Genomic DNA, 13,796 nt, shown 5'->3' on the forward strand with positions numbered 1-13,796 from the left:
ATTTCAAGTCTACGATTTCTCACATAGGTGTCTATGCCTAAACTGATAAGGGCCAATAAGATACTTCATTGGCATTGGTATAAGGTTTGCTTCTAATGAAACAAACATAAACATTATCTACCATCTAAGTTATATACATTTCCCTCCATTTTATTCTCTCTCAACACAACCCACTTCTACAATCCTCATCAACAATTAAGGCAAAAACATGCATAGCTCATATCCATGGCCTACCATCTTGTGGTCTAAGTTTTGCCAAAATATAATTTTGGCCACAGTGTCCTCTTATAAAGTCACATATCACACTTATCAACAACTTCTATACACTTTTGGAATCTAGTCATGCATTAGTTGGATAAGAAATGTACATAGCCCAAACAAAAAATAGTAAAATCTTTATGTGGAACTAATTTACATACGCTGGATGATAATCTAATTATTGCCTATCCATCTAACTTATGCATGTAATCAACATTGACTTAAGATCTTTGGAGATGTCCATCAGCATTTATAAACATTGGAACAGCTTTATCAACCCATATTCCACTCAAATGTAAGAAGTAAACAAACAACTTACTCTTGCCGCTCTGATTCCACTTCACTAAAAGAAATGAACCCATAGGTTTTATAGAAAGCATGCATATCGTTTTGCCTTGGTGCATAGGCTACACTCCAAGCTTCACACTTTTTTTGGATCATAAGATGAAGACTTTTCCTAAATCCTAAATATTTAATATTTCTTTAGCATTTGGAGGAGAACCCTCTGCCCAGCACAACGAGGAAACCACGCTTCATCTTCTCATACTTACTGTCCTCCCAACTTTTTTCCTCTCAAATCAAATCTCCTTCGAAGCTTGACAAATAATTACATGCATTGGTTTCTATGGTCTTCCCTCCAAGAACTCTTTTATTCCAAGATGATTTTTGAGGTCTTCTTGTCTTGACATCAACTGACTTTAGGATAACCTTGTTTCCCATGTTGTCGACACCCTTTTCACTAGTTCTTGACTTCAAAAATCATCTTGGAATAAAAGAGTTCGACATTTTCATCATGTCTATAAACAGCCAGAGGGTAACATTATACCTTACAGAACGTTCAGTTACCTTTGATCCAACACATTTTCATATACATGGCTTCATATCGATAAGATACAAACAAGGTCATTTTTACAGCCTATGTGAATCAAACTATAGGACAAAAACCTTTTATGTCCATACCATAACTAGTAAAGAGGTTATGGAACCTATTCCATTGTTACACCATAGTCTGTATGCCTAGTTTGTTCAATGGGGTATGGATAATGCCAATTAAGCGCTGCTCTATAATGTGCTGTGCACCTTCCACAAGTCCCCTGACCACTTCAGCAGCAGGCAGAATATCCTTGATCAATCCAACTCCTTCGCCAGCATAGATAGCCATGCTGTCAATTTCACCTGTCGCTGTGCTGTTTGGAGCAATGCCTGAGAAACGTGGAATCACTTTCTCCTAAAAAAAGATCAGTGCAAGTACCAAAACATTTAGTGTAAGAAAACACTAGTATAAACAAAGTTTGCATCTCTCTCTCTCTCTCTCTCTATGGACGATGGTTTCATTTAAGCCCCACAGTGCTTACAGATTTAGCCCTCACATGCAGTCCGAATCACCATGGGACAGCTCCATATACCTAGATAAATCCAGGAACATTCCCAAACACATCCTCTAAAAACACAACATAGTGCAGTTTCAATCTCATGATAGTCACTCACAAGGTTGAAAACCATAAACTCCATCATGCATAGCAGGGACTAGCTACTATGACATCCCCACTGACGTCATCAGAGCCCAACAGTGGGTGTAGACCATAGTATAAAAATATGCTCTCACACATACAAATCCACACACCCACACATACTTGAGCATCAATTTATACAAAGTCTTCGTAGCTCCATGTCTCATCACGTCAATTCAAACTAGCAGCAGGATGCAAGATTATGGTTGCATGAATACAGCAAGACTTCAGGCTCTGACACTATGTCACATGCAGGAGTTGGAGACAGGAACATGCACTGATGAGATCCAGGGTTGCTACCTTTTCATGTTTGACAGACATCAGTAGCAGATCTTGGATATGTTCCACAGCCACCAGGACTCTCGGAGGGACCCAGTCGGGCCCACGCGGAGCTTAAACTACTCATGACCAACACATGATACATGACACACGGTCATAAGACAACAGGAACTATTCTTGGAGCACAGTTTTTCTTGTTCCTCCTCGTTTTATCAGTAGTTTCATGACACTGATAGACACTTCTAGTTTTCCTATGAACCAAATGTCTCATGTTGATTTCAGTTTCTTGGTCTCATAGACATTTCGGGCCTTTGGGGCAGAAGACAATAAACTGAAATCAAGAACATGAGAATTTGAATTGTTTATGCCAGAAAGATTTATAGCCCTCTGCCATGATAATAATAGAGATTGAGACAAAGTCTCTCAATGTTGATGCCATAGGCTTGCAAGATGGTACTTCTCTGGATGATATGGCCACTAAACTGGCATACTAGTGCATTTGAGGAAGCCTTTAAGCATGGGAACTCTAATCTTGGGAGATTCAGTTTAGATTTACAGAAGTCAGCCCACTGTTTTCAGAAAGAAAACCTCACTGAGTAACTTCCAAATTATTTGTTTTGTTGGCCCTTATTATTTGCATGTGACCTGTACCTATCTACATGGCAATCAATACTATGTTGCCCTCTTTCTCATTGTAGCATCCGTTTCTTATCTTCTCACATTAACAAGCAATACTTCCGACCTGTCCCACTGCTACTCTTTCCCTTTAACTCCTACAGTCTAAGCCTTTCTCCATCCTCAGGTGTTATGACGAGACATATAATACAAGGTAGCTTCCAATATCATGGCATGGTTTGATATGAAGAAAGGCTCTCAGCTCTCAGCTGAGCAGAGATCTGACTGCTGGATCTCCTCTACAGAACTGAAGAAAAATTTCCTCCCTGAAAGGGCACACTAGTATTGGAACAGACAATGCTGGTACTCTCTGTGACCCAGGGCCAATATTGGTCCACTTTATTTAGAGTCTCCAAGATGGGCCGCAATCCAAAGGACACACAAAAAGATGCATTCAGCATTTGAAAGTGGCAAGGTAGGATGGCAAGTGCATATGTGTTTGACATTCTGCCACCATCCCTGCCTATGTTTTTAAAGAACCTATACCTTCAATTTCTCTTCCAATCTCTTTAAAAATTTTTTCTTCAATACAAAAGTCCATGATCTCATGAATGCAAAATCTGGCCAAGCTTTTAAGGTGCTTTTTTAAAACATTTAATCAAAATAAAAGCAGAGTAGGGTCACCAAGCACAAGGACAAAAGCTGGATTTGGAAGAGATCAACCTACTGCTGACCACATTTTCTTGTCAAAGTTCATTTCATGGGCTGCTAGAAAACCCTTGACATTACATCTAGGCATTGACCTGATTCAAAAATTGTGCATGCTTTTTAAAACTTAAGGTCCTTTTCAAAGAGCTGGTTCGAGAAACAAGGTGTTTCATGTGAGCTGCTTGAAATGTTTGCACTCCACCAAAAACATAGGTCAATTTCTTGCATTTGTAGTAGCCCAGCTCCTGTATGGCTACTGCCCACCATGGAAGATTGCAGAAAAAGAAGCATACTTTGGGATCCAATGTGGTGAAACCGTTACAGGCATTTCAACAAGCTTGGGCTATAATTCTGCAAGCACTCATGAGACAAGAAGATGCTTTTTCCTTTCTTCTTTTGCAAAAAAGAAACTTCTGATAAAAATTAAAGGAAAAACCAGGCCAGCCTCTCGAGGGCTGCTTCACAGGGTTCTTGCTCACTGCCTACAAAAACCCTGGAATAGCCACAAGCCGATTAGGGAGTCTTTACAACCATCTGATACCTTGATCTATGAAGATGTAAAAGATGCCTAGAAGCAAAGTTTTACAATAGGGCCATGGGCTGTAGATGCCCATGACAATGATCATAGGGACTATAGCGGATTCTGTCAAACCACACATTCAAAATGTGGATAAGTAAAATGAAGTGTGCCATTCTGAAAGATCATTGTCATGGGCTGTAGATGCCCATGACAATGATCATAGGGACTACAGTGGATTCTGTCAAACCACACATTCAAAAGTCCAATGAGGTGTGCCATTCTGAAAGATCTTTATGAGACAAACGACTCATCAAGGATCCTATATGCCTAGATGAATCCAGGAACATTCCCAAACTCATCCTCTAAAAACACAACATAGTGCAGTTTCAATCTCATGATAGTCACTCACAAGGTTGAAAACCATAAACTCCATCATGCATAGCAGAGACTAGCTACTATGACATCCCCACTGACGTCATCAGCGCCCAACAGTGGGTGTAGACCATAGTATAAAAATATGCTCTCACATACAAATCCACACACCCACACATACTTGAGCATCCATTTATACAAAGTCTTCGTACTGAGTTTCTGTCGGCACTCCGGAGGTGAAGGGCAGACTCAGCCATGATGAAGGCTCCTATCCCTCCAAAATCAAATGTTCATGATAAGAATGGAGGGAGGGGTCCAAATACACAACCACCTTACAAAGGTGACGGTGCCTAGCAATAAGTAGGACTCAAGCCAACTAGCAATGCTGGTTCTTGGGATGCTTCCAAGGAGTTTCAAAGGCTTTGTAATGACTGTCACAACTGGAGAGAGGACCAAGCCTTTTACATTCGAAGAGCTTGGGCCCTTGTTGCTGCATGAGGAAGCCCGGGAGAAACTGTACTAGAACAACAATGACGAGGCCCTTATGACAAAGGAAAAGACGAGCAATCACGGCAAGGTAAAGTTCAAAGAGGATTCCAATGTGATGATGGTGGAGACAAAAAGAAGAAGTCTTTCTACTGTGAAAAGCCTGGACACTTTGCAAGAAGAAGAAAGTAGATCAAAAGAGGAAGAGGGAAGGCAAGCCCAATGAAGAGACGAAGCCTGAATCAGCCAATGTGACAACAGGAGAGTTGTTTATAGTCATTGAGCCTTGTTCCGCACATGCATTGACTAAAAACGAAGAAGGCTGGTATGCTAACAGTGGAGCATCTCGTTAGATGTCAAACAGGAAAAGCTGGCACAAAGCAATGGAACCTGCACATCCGAATTCAAATGTGACTATGGGAGATAATCGCATGTGTCCTGTTAAGGAAATAGGAAGTATTCCTTTCATCATTGACTCAGGAAGAAGGTAATCTCTAACGTACTCTGCGTGTCTGATCTTTGTAAGAACTTTCTTTTCTGTGAGTCAGATGACTAGGAACAACAAGATGAAAGTGGAGTTTCATGATCAGGAGATGTTGGACAAATCAAAGGAGCCTGGAGAGATCTTGCCACGAAGAGTCGAAAAAGATGGTCTATATCAGATCTGCGTATTGATGGTTCATGGAAACACAGACAGCTCCAATCTATGGCATGAGAGATTCAAGCATGTCAACTATGGTACCTTGTCAGAGATAGTAGAAGTGGAAGAGTCTAAGGCCACATCCAGGGCCAAGGCTCCGCTGGAGTTGCTTCATTCCACCATTGTCAACTCAATCATTTGCATCTCATGCTATTCCTTACCTTTCATTGATGTTTTAGCCATATGGTTTGGGGTTTACTACCTGGCTAAGAATTCCAATCTTTGACAAGTTGAAGGAATGAAGGGCCCAGGTAGAAAAGGAGTCGGGACAAGAAGTAAAGATGTTCTGCACCGACAGAGGGGGAGAGTTCACCTCAGAAGCATTTGATGCTTGCTGTAAGAAGAGTGGGATCAACAGATAGCTCACCATAGCTCACACACCCCAGCAAAACGAAAGAAAGGACCATGTGATAGTGGACATGGGGCTAAGTATAGCTGAGGGGAAAGAACCTTCCTATTGGGGTGACACGGTTCATGCAGCAACACACATCCTGAACACGACAAAGACAAGGCAGTTGAGGATAAGACCCCACATGAAGCCTAATATGGTAAGAAGCCTATCATTTCCCATTTTAGCTGCGGGGAGTGTTGGTTGTAGCAAGCAACCTCCACCTCTTTTTTCTAACAAATAACTTTTTCATATTAACTAATGACAAACCTGGCCATAAATCACAGAATGACCGATTGCTGGTTGCTGCAACTCATTTTCATCTTCCCGAAGCTGATCCTTCCACTTCAGATAAAATTTGGTCTTAATCACTCTCTGAGCAGCTCCAGGCCACCTTCCACGCCCAAAAAGGAAAGTGTAATCTGTATCACCAATTGACGCTTCGACTACCATTTGCTTGTATAATGGATGTGCATTCGCTTCCTGTGAAGCAATAAACCTGGAGAAAGACGTCAAGATATCAATTGCTGGAGAAAAATAGTGTGTCACAAAACAAATTTACCAAAATTCAGCAGCAATGGTCACCGTGTTCCAAGACAGACACCCTGTGCCCCAAGGGCTAGTGCAGCAACATAGCCACGTGCATCCGTGATGCCACCAGCAGCTATAACTGGAATTTGTGTACATTTTAAAGCCTCCACAACCATTGGAAGGAGTGTCATAAGTCCCAACTGCCAAGAAAGAGATTCACTCCTCAGTTTTAAATACAGAAGAAAAGGCCACATGGTGGGAGAGCCAGCAGACTCAAGTTCTATCCTTTCTAAAGCAATGTACATCAACGGCGGCCAACGTGGACAAGTCGCCATCTTGAGATAATAACAGTATATATCTAGATGGATTCAAACTGATCCTCTGAAAACAAAACAAATCATGCAATTTGAATCTCATGCAAGCTGAAAACGATAAAGCCTAGCATGCATAGCAGAACTAGCCATTGTTCACTCGCATTTTAAAGTTTGCTCCTTGGGTAAAGCTGTACGTATGGAATAATCTCTTGAGATTAAGGACCCTTAAATAGGAGTATTGCTGACCAAACCACTGGAGGAATATGGTGAGAGCCAATAGGAGATTTAGCAATCGGTTCTTAAAGACAATTTCGTTTAAAAATGCCCTGAACAGCCTCGATACCGCAAAAATATAGTTACAATAAAAGATACTCCTCCAAACAACTATCCTATTACCTGCCCAATAACGTGTCCTCCTGCTTCAACTCCCTGGACTATCACTGCATCGACACCAGCAGCTGCCGCTTTCTCTGCTTCCTTAACGCTACCTACCTGTCATCGAATCACAACCGATGCTTGATGATAAGACGGAACTGCAGTCCTTCATAAGCCGGTCTTTGGTGCTTTAGTAGGAGAGTATTTTAGACTTGCACCTGGTGTACAACTTTTACACCTGCAGCATGCGCTTGATCGACTAGTTCCTTTGGATAATCGCCCCAGGAAACGTGCAACACCGCGACCTTCTCCTCCAAAAGAGCCAAAACGTTTTGCTCGTGAGCAAAAGCTAGAACCACGCCGACTCCAAATGGCTTGCTTGTGAGCTTTCTGGTCTGATGAATCAACTCCTTTACAATGTCTGGGCGATCCTACAGCCGTGCAAAAGGAGACTGAGGTAAGGCATTGAAATGGAATTTCTGTAAGATAAAAACAATCACCCAAAGAAAGCCCAAAGCAATCCAACCTGGTCAGGAGCTCGCAAAAGTCCGAGGCCACCGGCATTAGCAACCGCTGCTACGAGGGGAGGTCCAGAGATGTCTGGCCCGAGGGGAGCCTGCACAACTCCACACTCAAAGCCAAGGACGCTACCCCAGCCCATCGAAAGAAATCTCTACTCTGCTTTTGATGAAGGGTCGCGAACACAAACGCTAGTGCGACACTGTCTATAAATTTGCAAACTTCCAAAGTCATCAACCAAGTGCCAATCACAGAAACACAGTACGTTATTGAAATATTGCACCCAATTCATAGTTTTTATAGTTGAACGCTGCTGAGGACTCACGGTCGGGAGAGTTTCCTACTTTGCTTTGAACTTCTTCCGAGCTGAGAGTTCAACTTAGGCTTGGATTCTCTCACAGCTCTCCACTTCACCTTGCCAATACAGAAAATTCATGTGTTTCTCTCCTCAACAGAACATAGATGTGGATCCATGACTGAGTTACCAATTAAAAAAAACATACATGTGGATCCATAGGATATAAACAATTCATGTGATTGAGTTACCAAAACTTCATGTGCTTCTCTCCTCAACCGAACATAGATGTGGATGCATAGGATATAAACTAGTCATGTGATTGAGTTGCCAACAAATAAATATTTGTATACTCAATCCCACGTTCCACAAGGACGGTCTCTTATAAGTGTGTGGGTTCTTGAGTGGACCCCACTACACACTATGACTACATTGTATGCCCTCTTGATTCTGCAAATTTTCTATGTTGCAAATCAGACTCACACTCCATGATAGCAATCCCAAGTATTTTCATAAAGCTTTTTTCAATCAGGATTTTTGTTAAAATAAGAAACATCAAACATGTGAATTGCGGAAAACAACGATGTCACCTATGATGGCAAGTCCAACACCTACCATGACCTTATCCACTTCCAAAGGTCACTTGTCCCTTGCACACACAAAGGGGTATCACTCTCATACAACCATGCACACTCTTCACTTTTAATTAAGTAGTGGAAAAGGTAGGAGGGGAGGGTGGAAAGGCAAGGGGAGGGTAATCAGGAAGTCCCTCTATCTATGAGAATCGGGGTCCCTTCCCCTCTTATTTATGAGGGTGAGAATTTATACTTTTATATATACAAAATCTTCATGTAGCCTTGTGTCTCTTTGACCTTATCTTAATTAGGATACTCCACCTTTTCACCTAAAAAATCTATTGAATTTCTTAAATGAAAATTAAAAGGCATTTTCTCTTTAAGTTATATGCATGGAATAATTTGTTGATATTAAGTGCCTTTAGAATACATAGATGGGAAGTATTGATGAGCACACTAACAGAGGAATCAGGTGAGAGCCATAAGGGGGGGTTGAACTCATTGATGGATTCTTACCCAAGACCTTACCAATTGTGCTCTTTGTTGAGTATTGAACAATTTGCTTAAGCGATTTGCTAGTGTTGCTTCCAATAGAAGTCTAACACAATCCTATATTTAACCTATAACCCATTTATAATCATGGAATGAATAATGATATTGATGGATTCTTATGGATTTAAATAAAATCTTACTAAAAATCTTATAGTGGTAGCTTCTTTACTTGAAGGAGACGTAAAGTAAAAAATGCAAGTCTTGATGGCAATCACTAACTTCACTAGTTGACATTGACTATCAAACTTTCATTATATCTGATTTCATTTATTGGCTATCAACTTGAATTTTGAAGTGCTCTCATGGCATCTTGGAGATTCTCCCCTTCTTCTTTTTTCCTTTTGAAGTTCTTCCCCCCTTTCTTTGAGAGTAGACAAGGGTGAGACAATCTCTTCTATGATAGAAGAGTGATTTAGTCACTTACCTTGGATCTTGCTTTAGTGTTAATGAGGGCTTTTTCAAGTTCTTAGGTGCAAGAGCTTTTTGAGGAGATTGTGGCTTGAGGTTTTGAGATCTTATTTTTTGAAAGGGAGTGTGCACAAGGGGTGCAGAATGAAGCTTTGAGTCCAAGGAAGAGTGTGAAGCCCCTCATTGCCTTTTCTTTGAAGGCAGTCAACCCTTTTCCCTACTTTCAGGTAGTCACATGGAGGTAAGCATTTCAACACTTTGATAAAGTGTGAGTGAAAGCTGACAAACCAAAGGAGCAAGATTTCAACACTTTAAGAAAGTGAGTGATAGTGACAACAAGGATGTTTTTTTCATGTTAGTTTCATTAATAAGCACAAGTTTTGTATGGCTTGTGAAAGTTTATATGCTCTTATAAAAATAAAAGCTCAGTATACTTGCCACAATTTGAAACTAAAATTAAAAAGAGAGTGTTAAATTACACGGCGTAGCGGAACAGAAACTGAACAAAGAATAGAGAGTACACAGCAAACTGGAGATAAACAAAATTTTCCTTTAATACTGATGTAGTACAGATGATGGCTCCGTCCACCCATGCACTCCCACAGTGGAGCTTAGATGGCGATCTAGACAGATACTAGGTGAAGAGCTACTAGTTGGAAGATCTGATCTAGTACAATGGACTAGGGAGGTCGCCTCTTTATAGCTATGAGGGTGGTAGTCGGATCAACGTAGTGGGTGGAACCAACCTAGTTGGTGAAGCCGACCAGCCAACCTAGTCGGTGGAACTGACTAGTCATCCATGGAATATTCAAGGAATATTTCTTATACCATCGCTTTGGGGGCTCTCGCCCCCGAACGCCCACCAAGGGGGGGCCAGCTGGCCCCCAAGCCCCAGCAAGAATAAGGGGCTCTCACACAATCACCTTTCTACCATCAACGGTCTCATTGATAGACCTCATCTGACATGCAAGTCAGGATCCATCCAGTGTCTCGGGCCCACACATGGCTTCTCCTCATATGGGGGCCTTACAACTTGAGCACCTTGGACCACTAGTGGTTACCAAGAGGGTGGGGCATTGAACATATCTAACACCCCCCCTCAATGTCCACCCGTAGGTGAACTACCTTCTCAGCCCAATGCCGAGTCTTTGAAGATGACCCTGAAGCTTATCCTTCCCGAGTGCCTTGGTGAAGATATCTGCTCCATTTTGCTCTGTTGGACAATAGACCAATTCCACTATCCCGTCCTTGATCAAATCACGCACATAGTGATACTGAATCTCTATATGTTTTGTGTGTGCATGAAACACTGGATTTTTAGCAATGGCCATGCAACTTTGATTGTCGCACCTTAGCACAGTTGCCTCATCCTCTTGCACTCCCATGTGCCATGACATCCTCCTTAGCCACACTGCTTCACAAGTAGCAAAACATGGTGCCTTGTACTCAGCCTCGGTTGAAGACAATTTCCCTTTTGGTTGTTTCTTTTACTGATCCAAGAGAAGATACCTGAACCTAAAGAGAAACAATATCTAGAAACTGATTTCCTGGAATCAACATCTTCAGCCCAATGTGAGTCACAATGACCATCCAAGGAAGTGCCCGTACCATAAGTGATGCCATAATCAAGAGTGCCCTTCACATACCTAAGCACCTGCATCCCTGCATTCCAATGATTCTCCCACGGCTTATTGGAGAACCTGCTCAAAACACCAACAGCAAAACTGATGTCCGGTCTGGTGTTGCACAGATAGATGAGACTACCGACCAACTTCATGTACCTCCCGATGTCTGCTGGTGGTGAGGCATCCTCCACAGAAAGCCTTGCATTTACCTCCATAGTGTAGCTATCTCCTTGCACTCGGACATACCAAATGCCTTTAAGATCTCCCTTGCATATTTCTGTTGAGAGATGAAGATCTTGCTAGGCTCTTGCTAGACTTCAATCCCCAAACAATAGTGCATCAAGCCTAAGTTTGTCATCTTAAACTCTGTGCTCAACGCTTTTCTAGTCTGCTGGATCATGTCTTCATAGTCACTTGTAATAAGGAGATCATCCACATATAGAACAATAATAGCAGATTTTCCACCTTTCCTGTACACATACAAGTTAGCATCTGAGGCACATCTTTTGAAGTTTAATTTATGAAAGAATTTGTCTATTCGTTGGTACCATGCTCTTGGGGCCTGTTACAACCTGTACAGAGCCTTCTTGAGCTTACATACCTTGTTCTCAGAATGGGGGGCCTTAAACCCTAGTGGCTGAGCCACATACACCTCCTCCTTGAGATCACCATTCAAGAATGCTGATTTAACATCCATTTGATAAACTGGCCACTTTTTATGAGCAAGCATCAATAGTACTGTGCGAATAGTGGTCATTCTGGCAGTTAGAGCGAAAGATTCCTAAAAATCAAACCCTTCAACCTGCGAAAATCCTTGTGCAACCAATTTGGCTTTGTACTTTTCCAAAGTCCCATCGGCCTTGTACTTTACCTTCCAAACCCACTTGGTGCCAATAACCCTTCTGTTAGGTGGTCGATCAACCAACTCCCAAGTTTAAATCATCATGATGCTGTCATATTCTACTTGCATAGCATTTTTCCAATCTCGGTCTGCAAGTGCTTCCTCCAAACTCACAGGCTCCTTTACTTCTGTAATAATCTCAGCCATCAAGGCCATATTGACTATGTGAGCAGAAGCCATCCTTTGCTCCTCGATTTTCTGAGACCACCGCCTTGGTCCATCTGCATGCTGCTCAATAGACATAGGCATCTGGTTATCATGGTCATAGAGCTGCCTTACCCATCGCAGCAATGGCTTTTCCAGTTGTGTAACAACAGGTTGGTGACTTATACCTTCATCACCTGATATTTCCTCCTCCTTTATAGCTCCTGGGACAGGTCCATAGTGAATTACCTCTTCGCTTGATGATAAAGTGGAAGAGCTCTTCTTTGCCTCCACTGCATGTGGCTGCTCCCTGAACACCACATCGCGGCTCGCTATGATCTTCTTTGCCTCTCAGTCATACAACTTATAGGCTTTCTTCTCATCACAATAGCCTAAGAAGATACATTTGGTGCTTTTTGGTTGTAGCTTGTTTCTCTCTTTGTCTGGTACATGTGCACAGCATTCACACCCAAACGTTCTGAAGTGGGAGACAGATGGCTTCTTACCGCTGTAAGCCTCATGTGGTGTTTTACCTTTGAGTGCCTTTGTATAGCTACGATTAAGGATGTAAACCACAGTATTGATGACAGCCTCAGCCCAAAAGTGGTTTGGCAGTCCAGCACCTTTCAGCATATGCCTCCCCATCTCCACGGTGGTCCGCATTCAGTGTTCAACAACCGAATTTTGCTGAGGCGTATGTGGTGTCGTTGTTTGTCGCTTGATCCCTTTGCTCTTGCAAAAATCTCCAAACTTTGTAGAAACAAACTCACCACCACCATCTGATTTGATTTTCTTCACTTTTCTCCTTGTTTCATTTTCAACAAGCTGTAGCCATTCTTTTAATTTACCAAAAGCTTGAGCCTTTTTGCGCGAAGAAAGTACACCCACATCTTCCTACTATAGTCGTCGACAATCAATAAAAAATAGGAAGATCCCCCCAAGGCCTGTGTAGGCATCTTACCACACAAGTCAACATGCACCAACTCTAGAGGAGCATTTGCTCTATTCTTGCTTTCTTGTGGGAATGCCTTTCACTATTGCTTGCCCATCATGCAAGCTTCACACGGTTCTTTGATTTCTGCTACTACAGTAGGTAAGTGAGTAACCATGCCTTGCTTCTGCATCTCCTTCAGCACTGCAAATCCGATGTGGCCGAATCTTTCGTGCCAAAGTCTGCTTGTGCCCACTCCAGCGGTGGCTGTAAGAGCACTTAGCTCATACAGGTTGTTCCTCCTTACTCTTGTGCCAATAAGATTGCCAGCACTATCCAAAATTTTTGCTCCCGTCTTGTTGAACCTCACCTCATGGTCAAGGTCAATTATGGAAGCAACTGATAGCAAATTTCTCTTGATTTGTGGAACATACAACACATTAGATAGTTTCTTAACATCTCCATTTACAGAAACAAATGAAACCATACCTGTACCCTCAACAGGCCATTTTGCGTTATTTTCAACTGTCATAGTGATGGGTTCCTGTAGAGGCTGCATGGAACAATATAGACCCTTCTTGCAAGTCATGTGACGGGAGGCACCACTATCCAACACCCATGAATTAGTGGTTGATGATTCTTGAACTGAGGAACACTGTTCCTCAATGGCCAGAAATAGATCCAACTCTGCTTCTGCTGTGTTAGCTGTCTCTTTCCCCTTATATGTCTTCTTCAGGGTACCATTCTTTTCATTTGCTTTCTTGACCCGGCAATCTGCAATCACATGGC

General features: G+C 42.1%; 1 protein-coding gene across 1 annotated transcript; it reads right to left on the bottom strand.

The window, feature by feature from the left end:
- Positions 1-1,068: 1,068 nt before the first annotated feature.
- Positions 1,069-7,994, bottom strand: LOC147904038 (Aldolase-type TIM barrel family protein). The gene is made up of 6 exons (XM_087370160.1): positions 7,584-7,994; positions 7,276-7,488; positions 7,079-7,174; positions 6,423-6,568; positions 6,108-6,336; positions 1,069-1,486 (listed from the first exon to the last, which is right to left on the bottom strand). The coding sequence occupies exons 1-6, from the start codon at positions 7,716-7,718 to the stop codon at positions 1,256-1,258; spliced, it is 1,050 nt and encodes a 349-aa protein (XP_087226286.1). The 5' UTR covers positions 7,719-7,994; the 3' UTR covers positions 1,069-1,255.
- Positions 7,995-13,796: the final 5,802 nt, after the last annotated feature.

This window comes from Dipteris shenzhenensis, chromosome 3, assembly GCF_047967505.1.
Source record: "Dipteris shenzhenensis isolate YYH24624 ecotype China chromosome 3, Dip_SZ_1.0, whole genome shotgun sequence".
NCBI classification, from domain to species: Eukaryota; Viridiplantae; Streptophyta; class Polypodiopsida; order Gleicheniales; family Dipteridaceae; genus Dipteris; species Dipteris shenzhenensis.

Excerpts from the sequence above, each read along its gene's own strand:
- LOC147904038 (XM_087370160.1), bottom strand. The coding sequence starts at position 7,718 with ATGGGCTGGGGTAGCGTCCTTGGCTTTGAGTGTGGAGTTGTGCAGGCT. Across the intron at positions 6,337-6,422 it reads GGTGTCTGTCTTGGAACACG|GTTTATTGCTTCACAGGAAG; the intron begins GTGACCATTGCT and ends GTCTTTCTCCAG. Across the intron at positions 1,487-6,107 it reads ATTCTGTGATTTATGGCCAG|GAGAAAGTGATTCCACGTTT; the intron begins GTTTGTCATTAG and ends ATCTTTTTTTAG.